General features: G+C 43.2%; 2 protein-coding genes across 2 annotated transcripts in view; both read left to right on the top strand.

The window, feature by feature from the left end:
- Positions 1-4975: 4975 nt before the first annotated feature.
- On the top strand, positions 4976-12121 carry ndp (norrin cystine knot growth factor NDP). The gene is made up of 2 exons (XM_076030756.1): positions 4976-5414; positions 10881-12121. Exons 1-2 carry the CDS (start codon positions 5208-5210, stop codon positions 11103-11105), a joined length of 432 nt encoding a protein of 143 aa, XP_075886871.1. The 5' UTR covers positions 4976-5207; the 3' UTR covers positions 11106-12121.
- Positions 12122-20566: 8445 nt separating this feature from the next.
- Positions 20567-23637, top strand: part of mao (monoamine oxidase) — a 35576-nt gene continuing 32505 nt past the window's right edge. The window contains exon 1 of the mRNA XM_076030755.1: positions 20567-20713. Coding sequence (XP_075886870.1) covers positions 20659-20713 — 55 coding nt within the window. The 5' untranslated portion in view covers positions 20567-20658. The remainder of the gene's footprint in view (positions 20714-23637) is intronic.

The raw sequence follows: 23637 nt of genomic DNA, 5'->3' as shown, positions 1-23637 counted from the left end.
ATTAGCTCGAAGGAAAGCAACATTAAAAAAAAATATATCTCCATACCTATATGCCCGCCATGCCGCAACTATTCTCACTCGCCATTGTTTCTGGGAAGGCCCAAATTGCCTAAGCTAACGCGAGCTTAGCAGCGGCTCACGCGGTCGCCTCCCCTCGAAGCAGCAGCTAGTGGCCGAGATGCCCTTGGCTGATCTAAAGTCCGCACTGTTTGTCTTATCTTTACCGGGAGTGATATATTTAGTGAGGGGAGCTTAGCTTTTAGGAGGACAGTGCACGGGGAGAGTGAAAGGGGTGAGGGCGCGGGTGGGCGGGTGGGTGTGTCTGCGTATGCGAGGGACGGAGACCGCGTGGAAGAGCGCACACACACGCAGTCGGGAGCTGGCGTCAGTGGACGGCGGAAGAGCTTGGCACTCCACATACCATGCCGCTATGATTGTGTGTGTGTGTGTGTGTGTGTGTGTGTGTGTGTGTGTGTGTGGAGCCTTTGCTTCAGTCAGGAATCTGCCCTTTAGTTTATTAAAAGCTGCTGAAACAATGGAGAGAAGCGAGGCTGATGCAAGGGCAGGTCACCACGATGTCGCCCGCAGAGGGGACGACGGCCAAGAGACGGCGAGACAGACGGGGCGCTGTGGCCCCGGCGCTCGCGTAAATGTTTACACCATGTGCCATACTTCTACCTGTCATGTCTCCTGATGTCTCGTCCTTTTGATGTCCTTTGGCGACACCTGTTTTCCCTGTGTTGGATTTGGCAGCTTTGGAACTGGGCCGGGGACCTATTGTCGCCTGGCCGCGGACGGAGGCGTCCCTTAACAACAACTGCGCTCTGGCTGCCAGCTGGCCTCTCTGACACAGCAGCGTCTCTCTCTCTCTCTCTCTCTCTCTCTCTCTCTCTCCTTTCCCGTCTCTCTCTCGCTCGCTCTCCAAAGGTGCGGGTGCTCGGGCGACCCGCTGCACGAGGGAGAGCACTGCACAGGGAAGCTCCACGTGTAGCAGTTGGGCAGAGATGGCAAAAATATTCAGATTCTGTACTTAAGTAACAGTACGGGTACTTGTGAAAGTACTGATTCAACTCATTTACTCAAGTAAAAGTAAGAAAGTACAGGTTCTGAAAGTAAAAAACTTTTTTTTTTTGCCATCAGTGAAACAATATATTAGCTGATAATTTGGCACAAGAAAAGCTTTGGTACTCTCAGTACCATATACTGTATATATTCTCTTCTTAAACTGCAGCACAATCAAACTGTAACCAGTAATACTTATGACCAAGTGAGGCATTATTGGATGTTTACACTTTTATTAACAATAACCAATGTTATGGTTATGTTCTTTGTATTGAAAACACACTGAGCTGTGACCTCAAAGCGGAGGTCCTCTAAGATAAAGTCCCTCTAAAATACGATCCAGTTTTACATTGAACTGCACAACAGCAGAGTTCAAATAGCTCCACTTCAAGCAGCAACAGCTATAATATTAAATAATAACTTTGTACAGAATTTGTATGTTTTAAACACAAAAGAGACAGGTGTGCTTTTCCAATGTAAGAAGTACAAAGCAGAGATATTTCCCTATAAATGTAGGGAGTAAAAGTAAAACGTCACCAGAAAAATACATTTCGTTACTTCTCACCTCTGCCAGTTGGATTGTGGCAGAAAAACAAAAAGGGCTGAAGTGGACAGTGGTACATATGTGTGTGTGGACTGGGAAATTCTGCGGAACATACGCCCGGAACGTTGGCTGGCTTTGTAGTGACTCACTTTTTTTAAAAAAAAACAGAATTTAAAGATAGCTGTTTCACTTCAGGGTTCATCTGTCCCACTCCCTCTTTTACTGAAACCACTGTCTGAATCGTTCGAGTGAGTCATGCGACTGATTTGAGGATAATAATACTTAATAATATTATTTTTCCTTGAAATGTCTGTCAACATTTTTGCTGCAGTCTCCTGGTGTCCACCTCTTTGCTGGAACTGACAGCAAGACACAAGTGAAAGGGGGTGGTTCACAAGTTTGGACATAGGACCTCCTATCATAGTTAGCCAGTGTGCTATTTATCAGTTTTAACACGTTTCAAACAGACCTCTTGTCTAGCAGAGTTCACTGGTGCTAGGCTGCTAGCGCAAGTCAGTGGTTTCTGCTAGCGAGCTAATAAAAACATTTTTAACCCACTCCTCAGTGCACCCAAGACCAATAATTGTCAAGTTAGCTGTTCTTTTTTATATTGCTGTGGTAAAGTTAACTGTTCTGTTCTTTTTTTATATTGTTTTTCAAGCGCAAACTACACAAAAGCAAATTCCTCTTGGCAATAAACATGCTAATGCTAATTAAAACGGCAGACTATCAATTTAAATGTCTGTGTTGATAGAACGATACTACTTTATTGCATTGCATTTTGAAGGACACGTGCCTCAGCAGCAACATAGTTCTGCTTCCCGTAGTTGGCAGCTGGGTACGGCAGCGGTGCACTAATGTTACCTCGACTGCCAGCTCTTTTTATTTACTTGACGCTTTCATTGCGACAGAAGCGGAGCACAGTGTCCAGAAGCAAAAATCTGTAGAATTCTCAGAAGTCAGCCTTTTGAGTACTGAGAAGCACACCTTTGTTATTGATGTCAGAAAACGTATTTTTTAATTCAACGTTCAAAAAGCAACATAAAAGCAAAAGTGACTTTGACGTTCAGATGCCCTCCTTCACTGGTCTAAAGGATTCCTTTCTTCTGAGTGAAGAAGGAAATTTTCCCCCAGAGCGAGACAGGAGAGGAAACGTGTTTTCCATTGTCGAGAAAGCTTTAATAATAATTTTAACCTCACTTCTGTCACAAATTATCCCAAGTCCAAAGCTCCACCCGTTTCTCAACCATCGAGGGGTGGTGACTGCTCGGTATATTTTCCAACGAGCCGCAAACAAACCACATGGGACCTCATGTCAGACATGAAATCTCAGCAATCCGGCCGGCTTGTGGAGGTGAAAGAGGACTGAATTTGTTCTCGATGGGTTCAGGAAAGGCTGTCAAACAAGTGTTGAAAAAATATACATGCATAAAATTTTTTTTTTTTTTTTTTTACAATCTACAGATTTACCTAAATATGAACCAAAGGTATATGGACAAAGTTATTAAGCATTGTCAGATTAATTATTTCTTTAAAGCAATTCTTATAATTGTTCAATTTTGTATTTTTTTTATATTTTTGAATTTTTTTTCTTTATCGTACATCTGTCCATACAGAAATCACACCAGCAGTTGGTTCTCCTGCGTCCGCCGATGTTCACCGGCAGTGAAATACGTCTCCTCTCTCGAACGCACTGGGGCTGGAGGAGCTATCATTTTCCCTGTGCTCTCAAAGGGTTCCTCTTCCCTTCCAGTCTCGGTTGTTCGGAGTGCGTCGTCGCAGGGATCCGCTCTCGCTGCAACTGCTTTCCTGCGTCGCACTCTGCCGAACAATTGCTGACGTCGGGCCAGATATTTTAGGATGGCCGCACTGAGACCCGTGACTGCACCCACTTCCTTAAATTGTCTAATAATGATAATTACTATAATAATGATGTTGTAATATAATACTAATCTATTTATAATACACACACTAGAGGGAAAAAAAAACCCCACCTAGACATGGATACACACATATTTCTTGATATTCATCTGTTCAAGACGTTGTCAATTAATAATAAATTATAATACACATGACGCACAAGAGCTGTTCTAATTGGCAGCTGGAGTGTGAGTGTGGGAGCTTTAGCATCGTAGGTTCTCTGCTATGTTAACCTTGTAGTTCATTCTCAGAGGTCACAGAATACATTTCAGGAAATGTTTTTTTAAACGATACCCCCCCCCTCCCCAAAAAAAAAATATTTTCTCGAGAGGAACGTTACCGTTAAACGGCTCCCAGCAGCAGATTGAAAAGGGGGTGACGGCGGTGGTGGTCGAGAGGTTGTTAAGGGTTGTTAATGTGTCTCACAGAGGTAGTAGAGACGTATCACTTTCAATTCCGGCGAACTCTCGCTGCACGAGACTCCGCCTAAAAAATGAGCGAGCCGGTTGTACCGAATTGTGGGAAGCGTTTCTCCTGCTCGTTTCGGAGGCCGCGCGGGGCGGCCGCGCCGCCGTCACCCACTTTACGTCCGCCCACTTATCCTCATTGTGTCAAAACGGATGACGCACGGCCCGCCGCTGCGCTGTTTCCGCCCTCTTTCGCGACAGTTTTACCGGCGTGAACGGTCTGAGTCATGCTCGAGTCGCGAGGGTCCTCTTGAATTGGGCCCCGACCTTTCGACACACTTTTTTTTTTTTTTTTTTAAAGTGAGACGCCCAGCGCACCGTTTAGCACGCTGTGCAGCGCTAGCTCCTCAAAAAAAAAAAAAAAAAAAACTACTCAGGAATACCAACAAATCTACGGCAATGTGTTCATAAAAAAAAGTTTAACGGGTGAGCAAACAAAGCAAAAACAAAGCCTTGGTCGAAACTCACGTCAGGAGGACAATAAAAATCAGTTGCTTGGAAAGCAAAGAAAAACAAAAATGCACGTGAAAGTAATAGCCCAGGGACTGGCACAAGGCTGTGCACTCACGAGGAGGCCTGCTGGGAGAGTGATTGATTTTAATGAAACAGTCCCTTCCTATGGAGGAGGAGGAGGAGGGAGGAGGGGGAGCTGCAGGCTGTTTGTGCATGGCTTAAAGTTTCTCCGCTGTAATAAAAGCGCCAGGGTCGTGTGTGTGTGTGTGTGTGTGTGTGTGTGCTTGCTATAATTAAAGGAATTATGTGCAGGGGAAGCAACTAAATAGACAAAATTGGAATCTGTTGCTGTTGTGACACACACACACACACACACACACACACACACACGGTGAAGCTTGTGATCTTTTCATCAGCAAATGTACAAAATGACTAGCAGGCAAAAACACACTGCCATAATTACTCTTCCTGCTGATGTTTTCCTGTTTTTGTTTGTTTTCCACCAGCGGACGATCCGGTCACTGGGGGATGGAGCTGCCGGATGCAGAATCCATTCTGCCACGACTCTCTCCGCACCTCTCCTCCGTCCTCGAAGCTCTGCTGTGCTAAGCAGGACGAAACACAGACGAGGCCCCCCATCCAATTTTTGCTTTTATTTTTGGAATTTTGTCAAATCCTGATGTACGCCGAGGCCGAGAGGAAGCGAGAACCATAAAGAGGAGACACGCCGCGAGGACACAGGTCCTCGGGACTGTTCAGTCATGAAGCCCTCGATCTCCGGCAGCTCTCCCTCCGGTTTGATGCTGCTCCTGGTGTGCTGCCCCCTGCTGGGCCTCGTCCAGTCCGCCGGCAGTAACAAGGCCAGCGACAAAGGACAGGCGCAACAGAGAGACAGTGACCCCGAGAGATGCATGAGACACCACTTTGTGGAGACTATCACACACCCCATCTATAAGTGCAACTCCAAGGTAAGAGAGAATCCACACACAGCACTTTGAGCCAGAGTCTGTCTGTCTGTGGCCCTTTATCACAATACATGTTCTCTCTCGCTGGTAGATGTGTTAATGTTAGCCGTCAGTATTAACTCTATCGGGGAGCAACGGGTTACGTGTAGCGTTGTTATATTGGTCATTTACAAAATAAAGCTCATTGAAATCAGTTTCATTACTGGGGAAAAATGTAATTGAATTGCAGTTACTTGTGGAACTATTCACGTTTACAATTTTGATAACATCGGACCACTTTTTTTTTTTACAGAAAAGGCTGGGCTTTTTGTTTATTTTTGAGAAAAAAAAAACTTTATTTAATCAGGCAAGTTATTAAGAACAAATCCTTACTGAAAATAACGGCCTGAGGGAAAGGGGGTGAGGGCTGCAAAAGTAAACGTGTTAAAACATAGTGAGCTAAAAACAGTAGAGGGGACAAACGTTCATACACCACACAGATGAAAACAACATCATATGTCAGTCAGGGAGGGTCAGTGGGGTGAGAAACCGTGGCAAGAGTCCTTGAGAAAGGCCGTTAGAGACTGTTTGAAGGTCGATTTGGGGATGAAGGAGTCCATTATATAAGTAATAAATTGATCATTTTATTTTTGTTGCTTTGCATGGTTTTCTCGTGCGCAGACGAAAGTTTGACACCTTTCTGATGCGTCTGATTGGTCCTCCGGTCAGTTTTGGAATTGCAGCGACCCCTGCCACTCGCCTGCCATTTGAAATGTTTGTTGGTCTGAGTCTGAGCCATTTCGAAGTAGCAGCAAGACTAAAGTTGATAGGAAACACGTTGTAGTGCTGGAAGTACATAAAAAAAATGTTTTTTTTAAACTTAGATACCAGATCTCACAGCAAAAAGAGGCACTGAAGTTTGACCTCGTTATGGCCGTTATTTTTATGTTGTTGTTTTGAGTACTGCTTGTTAGCTTAACACTGTCGGGTCGAAACAAACGAGAAAACGTATTTAAAATTTAGAGAGGTAATCAAAATGTAATCGAATGGATCTAGTCACATTACTCTGATAAGGTAACTGAAGTCGCTACACTACTGTGACATTTTCACCAGTTGCATTTGCAAAGTAATCTTCCCAACACTGCCGCCATCCTACTTTTCCTCCAGTGCCCAAGTATTTCATCATGTCGCTTGCTTTCTCCGCAGAAGTGAACTTGCTGTCCGTTGCAAAATGTGCTGGCAAAGTTCTGTAAACACGCCCAATAGAAATATTCACAGCGCCGACAGAGGCTTTCCTTGCTGACAGGTCTTGTTTGAATTTGAAACGAACGTGATAACTGAACCCTTCAGACGGCTTTGTATTGCAATGCTGCCGAGTAGGCAGGCCATTGAACAGGCCCACTTTATTTGCCCTTCAGTGGAGCCCCCACGGCTAGAATCCACTCTAGATGTTGTAAACGGCTTTTTGAGTGCGGATTTCCAAATAATACAACAGCCTTGGGCTATTTGTGTGTCGCAGGCCGTTGAAATCCGTGTGTTTAGCGCATTGGGAAGTGTTATGTTGACAGCAGCGTTGGCAGAGCGCTGACACATTTCGGGTCAAGGCGTTGGAAGGCACGAAGGAGCAATCAAACGAACGACAGTGTTTGTATAGCGTCAGACAGCCTCCTTGTGCGGAGAAATGATTATCCCCCGAATGGCGCCATACATGTAAACACCGCTGTCAAAACTCGCTGCACTGCTGCAGTTGTTCCGCCAGCATGCGGCATCGCTTCTTTGGTGGGGTTTTTTTTTTTGGGGACACTGAGTGCACGAAGCAGGTGGCCAAACCACAACTCAGGCTGTGGGTGGATGAGCTGATCATGCTGGCCGCATGAGTTGGCTTTTCTATTATAGTCTGTATTGAACTGACGGCTGAGATGATTGGCTGAGAGATTTTTGCTTCTTTTTTTTTTTTTGACTGTTGAAACAGTAGGAATGTTTGAATGGTTTGAGCAGTTGTTCGACTGGGCAGACGTGTCTGTCAGCTCCCCCAAATGAAAAGAAAATCATTTGTAAAAATGAGCAAAAGACAACTGAAAAGTTGTTGCTTTTTTTTTATAATTAATTTTTACTCTCTCCCTCTTACGCCATGAGCTCACTGAATAAGTTTCTTTCATATAAGTTGCCATTGTGGACCAGTATAACATCCCGTCCTTTCTGGGAGAGATAGGTGCAAGGTCCATCCATCATCCATCCATCCATCCATCCATCATCCATCATCCATCCATCCATCCATCCATCATCCATCCATCCATCATCCATCATCCATCCATCCATCCATCCATCCATCATCCATCATCCATCATCCATCCATCATCCATCCATCCATCCATCCATCCATCATCCATCATCCATCCATCCATCCATCCATCATCCATCATCCATCCATCCATCCATCCATCCATCCATCCATCCATCATCCATCATCCATCCATCCATCCATCCATCCATCCATCATCCATCCATCATACAGCCATCATCCATCCATTCATCCACCCATCCATTATCCATCCATCCATCATCCATCCATCCATCATCCATCCATCATCCATCCATACATCCATCATCCATCCATCCATCCATCCATCCATAATCGATCCATCCATCATCCATCCATCCATCCATCCATCCATCCATAATCGATCCATCCATCATCCATCCATCCATCCATCCATCCATCCATCCATCCATCCATAATCCATCCATCATCCATCCATACATCCATCATCCATCCATCCATCCATCCATAATCGATCCATCCATCATCCATCCATCCATCCATCCATCCATCCATCCATCCATCCATCATCCATCCATCCATCCATCCATCATCCATCATCCATCCATCCATCAGACCATCTTGGGGTTGTGTGTCTTTCTATGCAGCGCTGCAATAAATTGCTAACTTTTCCAGGCTGTAACGAAGTACAAATACTCCGTTACTGTACTCAAGTAGATTTTTCAAGTATCTGTACTTTACTGAAGTGTTTCTTTTTCTGGCAACTTTTAACTTCTACTCCCTACATTTGCACACCTATGCCTGTACCTTCAACTCCTTACATTAGGAAAACACTTTATACAATTATTTCTGTGTTTAAAAGTGTTTAAAAGATACAAATTCCGTTCAAAGGTATTTGTTATTGTTGTCGTTGTTGCTTAAAGTGGATCTATTTGAAATACGTTGTTGCGTAGCTAAATATAAAAGTGGATGATATTTTAGAGGGATGTTATGTTACCTTGACTACCTCTGCTTTGGGGTGACTCTCATCAGTTCAGTCCAGATTATTGCAAAAAGAAAAAAAATATGTATAACTTTTTGTTTTTACGTTAGTACATTTCAGAACCTCTACTTTTTACTTTTACTTGAGTAAAGGAGTTAAATCAGTACTTTTACTCAAGTATCTACATCCACAGAATGCTTTTTCCACCTCTGTCTAAAGACAACTTTGAGAGGCTCCAGCTACACCGAAACCGAGTGCGGGAGAAGCGGATATAGCAAACTGATGGATGTTTGTAATAATGAGAAATCATGGTGATAGACTGATCCATTTTAAATTAGGTTTTACACCAGCACACGGAAAACAAACTCTCACAGTGATGAAACCCAAGGCATAGACCTGCTCCACTTTCTAGCTGGTGAGCGCGAAAATGCTCAAGCAAATCGGGGTCAATTACTTTCAGTGTAAGGGCACATTTCCATTAAATACAGATGGCCATGAATGGAAGGTATGGAGAAGGGAATTCTGGCAAATGAGGGAAGAACACAGACGCGCGTGGGAGAGGAGTCACAGGAGAGAACAAAGACAAATGGCCTTAAAAGTGCTAACAGCGCCCCCTGCAATATGTGCGTCTGTGTGTGTGTCACCGCTGCCAAAGCCCCAGACTGCCTTTTGTCCGTGCCGGTACACGGGTGGCGACATGCAGCAGCTGACAGAAGGACATGACACAGGAGTCTGTTTAGGGAGGCGACAGGAATGCGGTGACCCAGGGGGGGCGGGGGGGACGCCAGTCAGATGCGCGCACCACTAATCAGCACTGTGCTTTGTTTGCACTTACACAGGCAAGCGAGCTGATCGCCGCGACCAGTGGAAAAGGCGGCGCTCTGCTCAGTAGGGGACAGGGATCGTGTCAAGTAATTGCTCGCTCGGGTGGTGGCCATGTGCGTGGTACCGACCGAATGGTGAAGGACCAGTGAGCACTTCCACAGGTTGCAGGTGTACGTCCGAGGCAGGAGACACGGTTCAGATCAGTGGTGTAGTGGTCCCTGGAGAAATGGGTCTACTACTCTTGATTCATGCCCACCTTTTTTTTTTTTTAAAGCAGCCCATTCAGCAAAGGATGAACACCCTGTTTTATAAACACTGACGTGTAAGACTTCTCTACTCAATTCACCCAAAAATGGTCCAGTAGTATTTGCACTTTGTCACATAATTTCTGCAGCTTGACCTCAGGGAACAATGGCATTATGATTATGTAAGTACTGCCACCAAAACTGCCCCGCAGACAAGTGCAAGACAATTACAAAGACATTTTTACATTTTGAGTGAAGTATTCCTTATTTCTTAATCCAAAATGACAACAATTTTGTATTTAACAACTACTCTCTCACTTTTGCAGTATGCCATATACTGTAGGCCAGTAGTTTCTTGTCAACCTTAATCCTTGCTAGGCATCACCCACCCTACTCTGCCTCTGATTGGCTCATCAGTCTTCTTCATGCCTAAATGTAACCAATCTGACCTCAGTCTCAACCAAAAAAGCTAACGAGTACAGGGCCAGCATAGAGTGGGGTCATGCCCTCGCCATCCTATGAAAGGAAATTGGACCACTTGGCTTGCAGACACTACTGATTGATGGGATTGAGAAGTGTGTATACACAATGCCATTGTTCGAATCTCCCCAGCGATAATTTCGCAATTTACTTAACTTAATTTTCAGGATAAGTGTGTAATATTTGTAGATTTTGAAGAAGAAACAGTGACATCAAGTGGTTACTTTGTAGATTGCAGCATATTTCACCCTACCTCTCCCTAACTTGCCAGTGAGCTACCATGGCTTGCGCACACAGACCTAAATACCTCGTCCACCTTCTTCTTTGTTGGTTTATTTAATGATTCACCCTAAATATGAGACACTGTCAGGCAGCTGGATTGTCCACACCAGGCTTCCTTAGAACTATGGTGGCGCAAGATGGCTGCTAACTGGGAGTAAGACCCTCGATCTACGTATATTCTTATATATAAATAAGAACCGTTCTAAGGGTAAAGGGTAAACACTTTCATTAATGTATTTATAGACAATATATTAAGCTTTTACCAATATTAAAATCATAAATCAAGCCAATTATTACACACTGGACCCACTAAAAGACGTGTCATTCGCTCGCTGTCACCATGCGCTCTCTTCTTGACCTTTTGCTTCCCCGCATGCTCTCTGGTGTGCTTCCAGATCGTGCTACTGGCGCGCTGCGAGGGACACTGCAGTCACACCACCCGCTCGGACCCCCTGATCTCCTTCAGCTCCGTGCTCAAGCAGCCCTTCAAGAGCACCTGCTCCTGCTGCCGGCCGCACACCTCCAAGCTGAAAGCCGTGAGGCTGCGCTGCGCCGGCGGGACCCGCATCACAGCCACCTACAGATACATCTTGGCCTGCAACTGCGAGGAGTGCAGCTGAGAAGCGGCGCCCTCCACAATTACCGTCTAGACTCTCGAGACCCCGCCGGCCACGTGATCTTTTGGAGGGTACGAGCTCGGATTGGATGCTGGACCCTCACAGAGCCCTCATGTCCAAACCCTCTCTAACATGTGCTTTTCAGTCAATGCGTAAGTCGTACACAGTATCTCTTTCCAGCGCAGATGGCCAGACAGGACCAGGCTGTCCTCTCCGAGGGCTTGATGAAGTTATTTTACAAGCCTTTGTAATCCATAACACACGGAGAAACTGGACTCATTTCATATGTTTTCATGTCATAAAAATAACATGCAAATGAGGATTCCTTTGTGGAGGAAGGAGGACGCCGGGGGCGGGGGGGGGCCATGGAAACAAAATGAGACTCGATGCGAGCACGCACCATCACATGAGCCAGGACATGTGGTGCACCTACTGGGAGGCACCTGCGCTTCGCTTATTCGGCTAATAACGTTTTACGCACTCCCCCGCAGGCTTTTATGCGGCCGCGTAAAACACGAGCAGCGCTGACAGGAGCGTCCTTCGGCCCAGCAGTAAAAGCAGCGGCGGCGGACTGTTTTAAAAGAGCCCGTAGGAAGAATGAAAGAAGAGGCGGCTTGAAGGTTAAGCCACAGCAGCCTGGCCGTTTGTGTGGACCCTCGGCGGACCTCACCTGAAGTGTTTATTCCCATTTGAATCCGGTTTTCGCGGCCGTCGTTTCCGCCTAAAACTGCTGCCAACGTGTCTGGTGTTTGTTTTTAACGTGTTCAAGGAAACAGACAGGTCCACATAAAGTTGTTTATGTAGGTGTAAGTTCAATATGACTAATGCACAACTGCATGCTCGTACGTGCACAATGAAATTAGTTCATTGTGTACCAACTCAAGTATTTGTGCTGGAGTCTTATCATAGTGTATTATTCCCTTCAATGAAGCCGTTATTCAACTGGAGCTCAAAAGATTTGAGTTCCGAGATCATGATCATCCGTATTGCCAAGATCCGACAGGAAGTATTTTTTAAAACCCTTTTAGTTCCGAACAAAAGCCTGATCATCCACTCCAACCTACAGTTTGCCCCCCAAAGAGATGAAGAAAGAAAGGCTGAAAACAAAAACATCTGCAGGAGAGACGAGCACAGATGTTGCCATTATCAGGAAAACAATTACGAAGAGAACTACGAAGAGTTCAGTTGAAGTTTAGTTCGAGTCTGGTTGAAAACCAGGGCGTAGTGCTGCTCGCCACAGCGAGACATCAAAAGGTACCTTAACATCAGGAAAACAGTGGTACACGTTGAAAGAATGTGCTAGATGAAAAAAAATAATAATCAGATCAACTTCCAAGTCCTCAAAACGCTTTCTATGGGCTGTTTTCCAGATGGAAAAGTGAAATAAATCCAATGGATTTAACAAACATTCCATCTGGTGTAGCCAGGTTAACTACACTGTTGCTCATAAAGTTGAAATCATGCTTGTTTCTCTTAGCCGTCATTTACAGTGCCAGACAAATGCACAAATCCATTTCACCTGGGCAGTCGGGACACATAATGCAATCATTGCTCATAAACAAAAACAAATGGGGTCTGAAAACAAAAATTATACAATCTTTATGGGCAACATTGTGTTTCAACAAAAAATGCAGAGCTACATTTTATTGTGGGGTTTATAGAAGCACGTTTAACTTTGAACTCCCATCATTCTGACTTTTTTGCAGTTGTATTGTATTGCATTGCATTGTATTGTGTGCATTAATAAAAATAATTTCAACAATGTGGTGTCATCATATATTGTTATCTGACATCATTCTCAACAAATCTCACGTTGACTTGGAATTTGGATTATCATTTAACTTGTAGTTTAACAATATAAGCATTTGCACCTCTAACATGAAGTTTGAAGGCAAGAAAAAAAAAAGTATAACTGTGACATTGTAGCAGACGGAAAAAACACACAAAATGACATAGGTTCTTAGTTTATGTACCTTAATTATCTTGAACATTAATTATAATTTAATTGGTGATTGTACATATAGCATAGTGTAGATGGAAGAATGTATAATTTTGCTTTGTGATGTACCATGTAAGACACCAAAAATAAGTAGATTTTTAATATGTATATATATATATATATATATATATATATATATATATATATATATATATATATATATATAATGTGACAAACAGTTTAAGTAAGATTTTTTTTTTTTAAACGAACTTTTTATCTTGTCTAAGATTTTCTAAATTCTTTATCTACGACAGACATCAAATTAAACAAAACAAGTCAAGCTGAAGGCTGATTGACCATGCATTCATTATGTCAGTGTTCTAGCTTTAAGCGCACAATGGAATTCATAAAGATATGATTAAAACAATTACAAGCGACTGTGTCAGTTGTTCCAAGCATTGAAACCACCACCGCCTATTTGGCAAGATGGTTCAACACAGATCAGTGTGGATCAAACAAGTCAACACAATCAACACTGCCACGTTTAGTTGCAACGTCTAACAATGTTGTTTTGTTTCTTGTTTCAGATTTCCGCGTTAGAAGCATAATTTCACACTAAAAAACCGATCTATGACCTTTATTCAACTCACCGGGGTCTAGGCTAATGCTGCCCCCTGCTGATGGAAACTTATAGCCTTTGACGCAAGATAGCTAAGGTGGAGACGAGGGAAGCGCTGCGCCAGGCGTGCTTTCACCCTGTTACAAGTGAAGGAATCACAACAATGATTTTTGAAATGATTGTTTAATATATAGAAAAACGACAGGTTGTTGCTTCGATATTCTTTGAACTCTGTCTTCGCGCTGACTCTGTGTTTTTGTACCTCGCTTCTGCTGAGTCAACTTTGGACTTTTGAGTTTATAGCTATGCTAACGCGGTGGGGACAACGACAAGTGACAAAAGGGCACTTCAGAGCAAAGATAAAACACCAAGACCTCCATTAAAGGTCCGGTGTGTAATATTTGACTTAATTATGCTGTTTATATTGGTAAAAGCTAAATAAACTGCCCATTAAAAAAAAAAAATAATAATAAGAGTAATCCCAGCACAATAAAAGTAATTTGGTTTTCATACGTATAAAAGTTCTCATTTGTACTAAATAATATACATACTGTGTATATCAGGGGTCACCAACTTTTTTTTTTGGCACTGAGAGCTACTTCATGGGTCCTGAGCCGTATGAAGGGCTACCAGTTTGCTAGACTCTCCTGAAATAACAATTATTATTATTAATGATACTCTTCCATGTGAAGACACTTATGAAGCTCATGAGTTATCAATAGTTATCAAAAATGACTTAACAAGGTTGGATAAAATGGAATTTTAGACGCAGCTCAACGAGCTGTGCACTCATGAGGTGCGTGGGGCCCACGGGCACCACGTTGGTGACCCCTGGTGTAGATCAAGGGTCTTTCTCCCAGTCAGCTGCCGTCTTGCACTGCTTATATGGAAGCCTGGTGTGGACAATCCAGCCACCTGACAGTGTGTTGCGTGATTAGGGTGACAGCTGGCATCTTCAAATAAACCAACGAAGAAGAAGGAGGACAAGATACCCAGGTTTGTGTGCGCAGGCCACCGTAGTTCACTGACAAGTTCAAGAGGGGGAGGGAGAGTGAAGGATGCTGCGACCTGAAATTCAACCACTTGATGCACTGTTTCTTCTTCAAAATCTCCAAATATTATACAGTTAACCTTTGAGGCACGACAGATAACAATATAAATATGAATGCACGCACGCCCACATACACACACATGCAGTCTTTGGGATAAGAACAGTATGACTTTATCACTGCATCCAACTTTTCATGTAGCTCACACCACTAAGTGACGAGCTACTGATAGACTTTCTCATGGTGGAATCTCAAAGTGGAACGACTGCCGTTGGCTTGTTTCTGTGAGCTGTCAGTTTTGAATGGTGACGCTTAATTAGAGGGTCTCCTAGTGTTCACCAATTCTAATAACAAACCTTCATTTAGTCATTTGTTATTTTTTATATTGCTAAATCCATGTAACTGTAAACCTTACATCAATTGAATTCACTGGACCTTAGTTAAAATAGATGCATGTGTGTTCAACATGAGGGCTAGAATGTTATATTAGGTCTGAGCAAATTCTACCAGGGTGCCCAGCAATAAAATAATCAATCTGCATAAAGTATTATTCACTTGTGAATAATAATTTAAAAAGTGTTTCTGTGCCGGCCAATAGCAAAAGCCCAACCTCATTCTGCAGTGATTCACAGAGCGGCTGCAGCTGCGTGAAGAAAAATAGATCAGCACCTGAAGTCATCAGAGGTAATTAGAGATTGGACGGCAGGACCCACGCACGCTCAACTCGACAGACGGCAAAGTCTTACGTCACCGTTGGTTCAACAATCATTGGCAGAGGATGAGAAATTAACAGCAATCAAATTGGATTGTTTTTCCTTTCTTGATAATAAATCCCACACAATTACCATCGACTGTTTTCCTTTGATGCGTACATTTTTTGTTTCTCTCTCTCTCCCTCTCTCCGCCGAGCGCTCCATCTCACCGACATCCTGTCTTTTCAATAGCTCTGCTACTCTGCAGCGTCAGCTGGAAAGATTAAAAGAAAACAAATAAACAGTACAATGTCTGATGAGAAGTGCCCTCTTGAGGTGCAGAGGAGTGAGGCGAGGTGAGGTGAGGTGAGGTGAGGTGTTTAACTCCGGGGAAGGAGGCCCTACTTGGTAGAGCTTATATACTAAGCTTATCGTATCTTTCAGGGAATATTTTCATCATGTGTCTCTACAGACAGAATGCTGAACTGAATTCGGGGAATAAACTTGAAGTCTTCTGCCTCAATAAGTTGCCCAGCATTAAGTGGAATTGTTGAAAACCATGAATGGTAAAAACCACAGGTTCAAAATGTTAAACACTTTGTTGAAGGTGGACTGAGATGTCTACAGGATTGTGACTTATGCTCATCATATCACATCGTATCTTAACTGAGAAGTCTGATGAACCTCAACTTGGCCGTGTTTGACTGACTGCCCACAATATCAGAGCTCCCTATCAGTGTACATTTACACTTTCACATCGTACTCTTACATCACACTGATGTAAAAGCTTGCAGGATGTCTGTGTAAAGGGCAGGACAGGTGGACCCACATGCAAAAGGGAACAGGGCAAGCAGGAGGGTTGGGTTCCAGTCGACGATCTCTTTAATCCACAAACAAGAAATGATCAAACTAATCAGGGAATAGGAAGCAAAACTAAAAACACTGAAAAAACACAACAGGAAAACACACTTCAACATAAAAAAAGGAAATAAAAAGACAACACAGAACTTTACAGTCTGTGGGCTGACTAATGGATGAAGAGAAGAATTGAAGGTTGAAGATCAGCTCACGCACTGTCAGGGCATGTAGTTCATTCTAGATTACAATGCATACTGTGTATTTGTTACATTGCATCACAATTGTCTCTTAACTGGTGTGTTTCCTTGTGATTTTACGATTGTGCCGTAACTGCAAACATACCACGCTGGCTTCATAACAAGGCAGATGATAATAATAATAATAATAATGTTCCTTACTTTATTGCAGTTCATTAGAAACCCAGTGAATTGCATTATGGGGGAATGGCAGTGAAGACCCCCAATGCTACTAACAGGTCAATAAAACTGACACAGTACATCGAATGCAACTTTTTTTCTTTAGAAAATACATTGTTGCCGGTACGGATGTAACATTGTTGTTACATCACACATTCTTTTTATTCCTCTTCAAATGTATCTTACTATCACGTTTGACCAACTACAGTGAGGCATCTGGCAGAGTTCAAAGAACATTGAAACAACAGCCTGTAGTTTTTCTATATTAAAACAATCATTTCAACATCATTGTTATGATTACCTTGCTTGTAACGGGGTGAAAACATACCCTCGACTGACAGTGCCTCCTTTGTCTTCGCCTCATCTATCTCACGGCAAAGGGTATAGGTCTCCTTGTCCATCAGCAGGGGGCAGCGTTAGCCGAGACACCAGTGAAGTTGAACAAGGGTACACAGTGTCTCACAAAATGTGGGCACGCCCCTCACATTTCTGCAAATGTTTAATTGTATCTTTTCGTAGGACAACACAAAAGCACGGCACTTTGATACAAAGTAAAGTAGTCTTTGTACATCTTCAATAACAGTGCAAATGTACTGTCTCGTCAAAATAACTTAACACAAAGCAATACATGTCTGGACTGCTGGCAACAAAAGTGAGTACAAGTGATTCAAACTGGGATCAAAAGTTCAATTTTTGTCTGACCAGAAGTATTTTCCAGCACTGCTTTTACCCTCTTGGCCATGGAGTTCACCAAAGCTTCACAGGTTGCCACTAGAATGCTCTTCCACTCCTCCAGGACAACAACATCATGGAGATGGTGGATGTTTAGAGACCTTGCTCTCCTCCACCTTTCGTTTGAGGATGCCCCACAGATGCTCCACAGATGCTCCACAGGGTTTAGGTCTGGAGACATGCTTGGCCACACCATCACCTTTAACTTCAGCTTCTTCAGCAAGGCACTGATCATCTTGGAGGTGTGTTTGTGCACGTTGTCGTGATGGAACACTAGCCCAGCGCACTAGTTTCCCGAGGCCAGTGGATCATCCTCTGCTTTAGTATGTTGGCACTCGTGGTTCCGTCGATGAATTGTAGTCTCTCCAGCGTTGGCAGGACTCACGCAGGACCAGACCACGACACTGCCACCACCAACTGTAGGCAGGACACACTTTGTACTTCTCACCGGGTTGCTGCCACACACGCTTCTCACCATCCAAACCAAATAAGTTGACCTTGGTGTCGTCAGACCACAGGAGATGGTTCCAGTAAACCATGTCCTTAGTCTGCTTGTCTTCAGTAAACTGTTTGTGGGCTCTTTCTTTTTTTGTGCATCCCCTTCAGAAGATACTTCCTTCTGGTATAACAGCTATGCGACCCATGTAATGCAGTGTGCGGCGTACGGTGTGGGCTCTGACAGACTGACCTTTTACCAATTCAAACCAAATCAACCTCAGCAGCAATGCTGGCAGCACTCATATGGCTCGTTTTTCAAAGACAATGTCCGGATATGACGCTGAACTTCTTTGGTCGTCCTTGGCGAGGCGTGTTCTCAGTGGATCCAGGTCCTGTCGAATCGCTGTATGATCCTGGCCACCATGCGACAGCTCAGTTTCAGGTTGTTGTCAATGTTATTTTTAGCCTAGGCAATCTTTATGGAGAGCAACAATTCTTTTTTCAGATCCTCAGAGTGACCAGTATGAGAGAGCCTGAGAGCGATAGCATTAAATTTAACACACCTGCTCCCCTTTTGTGTCCAACACCTTGCAACTGTAACGAGTCACACGGTACCAGGGAAGGAAAAGGCCAATTTGGCCAGATTTTGACTTTTCCACTTAGGGCTGTACTCACTTTTGTGGCTCGTGGTTTAGACATTTAATGCTGTTTGTTGAGTTATTTTAATGGGACAGTAAATTTGCACTGTTATTCAAACTGTACACTGACTACTTTGCATTGTATCAAAGCATCATTTCATCATACTGTATGTTCTTCTCGTGCTAGATACCTCACTTCACCTGGGTTATAGCTGTTTAGTATGAAGGACCTTAAGTATCTTATGCTCTGTACACATTTAATCACCCGTGGAAAGCAAATCATTTAAAATACGATTTTCAATGGGGATATGATATATTTCAAAGTCATTTTTACTACATAGTGTAGTTCTTGATGAGACAAACATGTGGGTTTCTGCACCAGGACTCTGCCACCGCTAGACGATTTTAGTGTTTTTGGTTGTTATAGAGCAGATTTTTTTCCACCAGTTACAAGCTGCTAGCCAAATTTGATGAGTTTTGGAGCATGTTCACGGAGGTTCAAAGGGGGTTTAAAGACGTATAAGCAAAATAACTACAAAAAACACCACAAATCCAATTGATCACTGGGTCTCAGTCCCCTAATGACAACAACAAGCCATCCATTTGTCTTCAGGCAAGGGTACGGTGTCTGTATTACCGAACCGTATAGAAAGACAAACTAAATGTTGTTTGTCTTTCTATACGGTTCATCCCTGCAGCTACAGGAGTTGGAGCTGTACCTAATGTACCTTGTTAACTTTGTCAAACTTGTGAGACCAAGTAAACAACACCACTAACATATCTAAAGTCCTGCATTTAAAATCCTACATTTGAGAAATAGACTACTGGGGGGGGTGTGGGTTACTCTTCAAGGAACATTGGTTAAGATTTAACAGTGAAAAGTTGTTTATAAGTTTATTAAAGTAATATAAACCTGTCAAATAAATGCAGCGGAGTCGTGAGTGCAATATTTCCCCCTGAATTGTTGTGGAGCAGAACTATAAAGTTCTCTTAAATGTAAATACTCAAAGCACAATAACATCAAACACACAAAAACATAAGCATACTTCGGTACAATACTTCAAATCATCAAATGCATTTCATCATCAGTCACTTTACAGCAGAGCAAGTTATTTTATTTTAATATTTGCTTAATGTTTTCAGTAGTGGTCTATTTAAGCTTTTGCCTGTTCCCCTATTAGCTTATGTAATAGGCACTGCCTTATAGTCGTGTTTATTCAGGTATACAGGAGTTTAATCTTGCTGGAAAGTTATACAACTAAAATCCATGAGCACTCAAAGCTGATTACTTCTATTTGTTGAAATGTGTGACTACTTTATTGAACTGAGATTTGACTTCCTTTACAGAACCATCATGACCAAATGGAAATACAATTTTATGGGTGATTTCAATGAGAGAAAAAAATGTTAGTTGAAACTCAATGTAAGAATTTACAAGATGATATGCTTTTGTTTTCCATGGTTTCAGGCTTATTTACTGAGCATATTGACATGTTTCTGTGCAAACCAGTTTTGGTTTGAAGGAATGACTTGAAGGAATTTCTTTTCTTTTATTATTATTATTATTATTTTTTTATCAGTTTGTGCTTTTACTGATCAAATTGAATTTGTAAAAGACGTTGAGAGACAAAAATAGACAGCACACACGTTTGAATTGAGAAAAATTAAAGCGATATGAAGAAAAAATGCGAAAGGCTTATTTAAAAAAAAAATAAAAATAAATAAATAAATAAATAAATAAAAATCAAAGAAACAAACGAGCAGCAACATTGGGTGGATTCGGGTCGTAGGGGGGGTCATCGTGGTTGAGGAATTAAGCCCCCTAAGGCTCCCCCTAGGGACCTAGGGGGTCAGGGGTGTCAGGGGAGGGTCAAGCAGGAGAAAGCCGCAGCAGGAGCACAGGTAGGTGCCCCCCCCCCCCCCCCCCCCCCCTCACACACACACACACACACACACACACCCCCACCCCACCCCGCCTCTCCTCTCCTCGAGCACAGACCCATCCGCAGCTCTACTATCTATCGGTGGGCGGGGCCTGCGGGGGACACAGCCTCGGCCGGCCGCCTACTTGAATGTGGGGAGCGCTGCGTTCAGTGGCCAGCGGACACGGACGTCAACAGCGGCAGGCAGGCAGGCAGGCAGGCAGGCAGGCACACAGCGGACACACAAGCAACCATGACGGCACCCGACAACACCTTCGACGTGATAGTGGTCGGCGGCGGAATATCAGGTAGGCGCATTTCGCCAGCACTGACACCGGCAACACCCCCACTAACCCCCCGACCCCCCCCCCCCCCTTGAGCACACCGAGATGCATGCCCGTGCGCGATGCGCGGCGTTTCGCGAAGAAGCGGATGAGATCCGCGCACCAGACAACTGTTGCACGGGGGTGGGGGCGATTCGCCGCGAGGAAACGAATCGCTTGGTGGTCCTCCTCCTCCTCCTTGTCTCTTCATCCCGAGTCCCGCTCCTCTGCCGTCGGCTCCCTTTCCGCACATCCACCGCTGTATCGCCGCAGCGGTGAGAGCTAATCAGCCGCCGCCACCACACTGGGATTACATAATAGCGGCGGTAGCGGAAGGGGTCGCAGACTATGAAAGGATCACTGGTTGTATTTGCACGGCGCGCACGTCCCCACGAAATTGATTTATTTAGTTCTCTTTTTTTCTTTCTTTCCTTTTTCCCCCCCCCTTTTTTTGTGCCGACTTTAGATAGGCCGCGATTGGTATTTGCCAGTGACAGCGACAGTGTCGGTGGCGGAAAGGGAAGGGAGGCTTGTGTTCTGGGAGAGGGGGCCAGTGGTTCTGCAGCTGCTTGCCCTCGCTTGCCCTTAACACTTTCTTAGTGGGAAGATGACCGAGGCGTCATTCCTGGAATAAGGGGTCTCCCAAACACTGACCATACTTCTTTCTTTCTTTTTCTTTCTTTCTTTCTTTCTTTCTTCAATTCATTGATCAAAAAAAAAAAGAAAGAAAGAAGAAAAGCTGGCTCCTGTCTTGAGCAGGTGTGCGCAGGGTGGTCCACTGCAAGTGAAAAGAGGAAAGACTTTGCACAGAAGTCTGAGGACCAACCCATGCTGCCTATTCAAATAAATGCTTTCACAAGACTGAGAGCTGCGTGCAGGAATCGTTTCACATTTGTGCTTTTATTCATTGATGAAATATTAATTCTTCTTTTAAGATAAACAATACATGAATGAGATAGAGCAGAGAGAAGCTTGTGTCTATTTACAGCTGCCTGGTTAGCAGTTAAACAAAGCAAATAGACTGCTGATAGACAAATAGACAAGTTAAAAAAAAAACCAAACAACTGGCGCAATTTAAATGACATCATTTGCAAGACAATCACTTTTAACATTGAGTGTGGTTTCCAACCTCACACCTCCTCATACATGTATTGATCGTAATAATGTCTTTTATTTTCATTTTGAATATGGTTACTGAGTGGAATCTTTAATATCTGACGATTCTGTTTGCTCGATAAGTTGGAACCTGAAAGTTGTATGATAACATTTTTTTATCATCTCTGACCGTCATTTTGTTGTCCATACAATTATTTTGTGAAATCTTGATAACTTAAGTTGCAGGAATAATGTTTTTTTGGGGGGGTTGGGGGGGCTCTATATTGTTTCTGCTTCTTGTTCTTACTGCTCTTTTTTTTGTGCTAGATACATGGGTTTGAATATATGTATTACAAACACTACCCCAATTTGCAATGCACTATGTCACAAATGGTAGAAGGTGCAAATGCTTTGCCGTCAAGAAACTGTAATACACAATACTGTGTGTAGCATTACAATGTTCTTGATGTAGTTATACCTTTGTACACTTCATATGTGATTTCCAGTACAAATCCTCGTCCACTACAACACTTTTATTATTCCGAGATGACTTACAGTCCCACCAGTGTCAGTTGATTGTGCAATCCATTTTTCTCTAATAATGAAATTGGTTTTTTATCAAGATTCAGTCTTTTTTTTCTTTTTCTTTTTTTTTTGCATTGAACCATGTTCTGACCCTTTTCACTACATCCAAGAATTAGAGAGCGAGAAATATACTTTAATAATTCTTCACGGGAAAATCACAGACTTGCAAAATAAAATGTATTTACTCATAACAATTTAGCATTTAAATCTTGCGAAGTAGAGGCCATTGCAACAATCCTTGTGTTTTACATCCAGCTGCAGTCTTTTCCCATGCTAGACTAAAAACCCGCCTTCTATCCCGTCCTAGGTTCATTGAACCTCTTTTGCAAACATGCATAGGCAAATTACAATGAACTACTTTAAAAATTTCCATGACGTGCATAATAACCCTTACAAAAATAAAATAATCCAGGTGTTCAGTGTTTCAGCAATGATAGGATAATGTTATGAGATTATTTTGAAATTTTGGTTGGTTGTAGTTTTGAAGTTGTATCTCGTTCGAACTTCAAGAGTTATGAATTTCTCGAAACTTTCCTGGTCGTGCTTGTTGTTTCAAATGTTAACATCAAGAGCGTGTTGGAAAAATAAGTCATGTATGGCTCAAAGCCATGTCAGTTTAGAATAATAATAACTACCAGTGTAAACATGTGGTACAGCGAATGAAAACCAGGGCCTGGGTTTGCTAAACAAATACGTGTGAAGCTTGCATAGGCATACGACTAAAAAAGGTTTAATCCTTGACATAGTGAAATTTGCAAAACCTGGGATAACAAACTTATATCCGATATGTCTAAACTGCTACTAGTCAAAATATTCAAGCAATATTCAAGCGAACAAGCACAATATTCACATGCTTGTTAAGACAAATGGCAAAGCAGCCAATCACTCGGAAGCATCTCAGTGCATTGCAGCGTACGAATGTGGCGAAGAAGGCTTGCTGAAGGTCAAAGTGAGTGAGAACAGAACGGGCAAGCAAGGGGATTCAGGTGACCGTGAATGTGGCACGGCTGTTGATGCGAGATGGGCTGGTCTGAGTATTTCACAAGCTGACTATCTGCAAGGATTCCCACACGCAACGCTGTCTAGGATTTACAGGGGAGGACCTTGACCGCTGGACAATAGTAAGGCAACAGTCAAACACGATAGTAAATCGTAAGGCTTCATAGTTTGCTGTAGGCGGGGTTTACACCTGCCTGAACGGGAGCGGGTTTTTGCTGTTGCTGAACAGT

This window comes from Nelusetta ayraudi, unplaced genomic scaffold (genome assembly GCF_046127955.1).
Source record: "Nelusetta ayraudi isolate G7.1 ecotype Tasmania unplaced genomic scaffold, CSIRO-AGI_Nayr_v1 ptg000031l, whole genome shotgun sequence".
Taxonomy (NCBI): Eukaryota; Metazoa; Chordata; class Actinopteri; order Tetraodontiformes; family Monacanthidae; genus Nelusetta; species Nelusetta ayraudi.
This window is presented reverse-complemented; position numbering and strand designations above follow the sequence as displayed.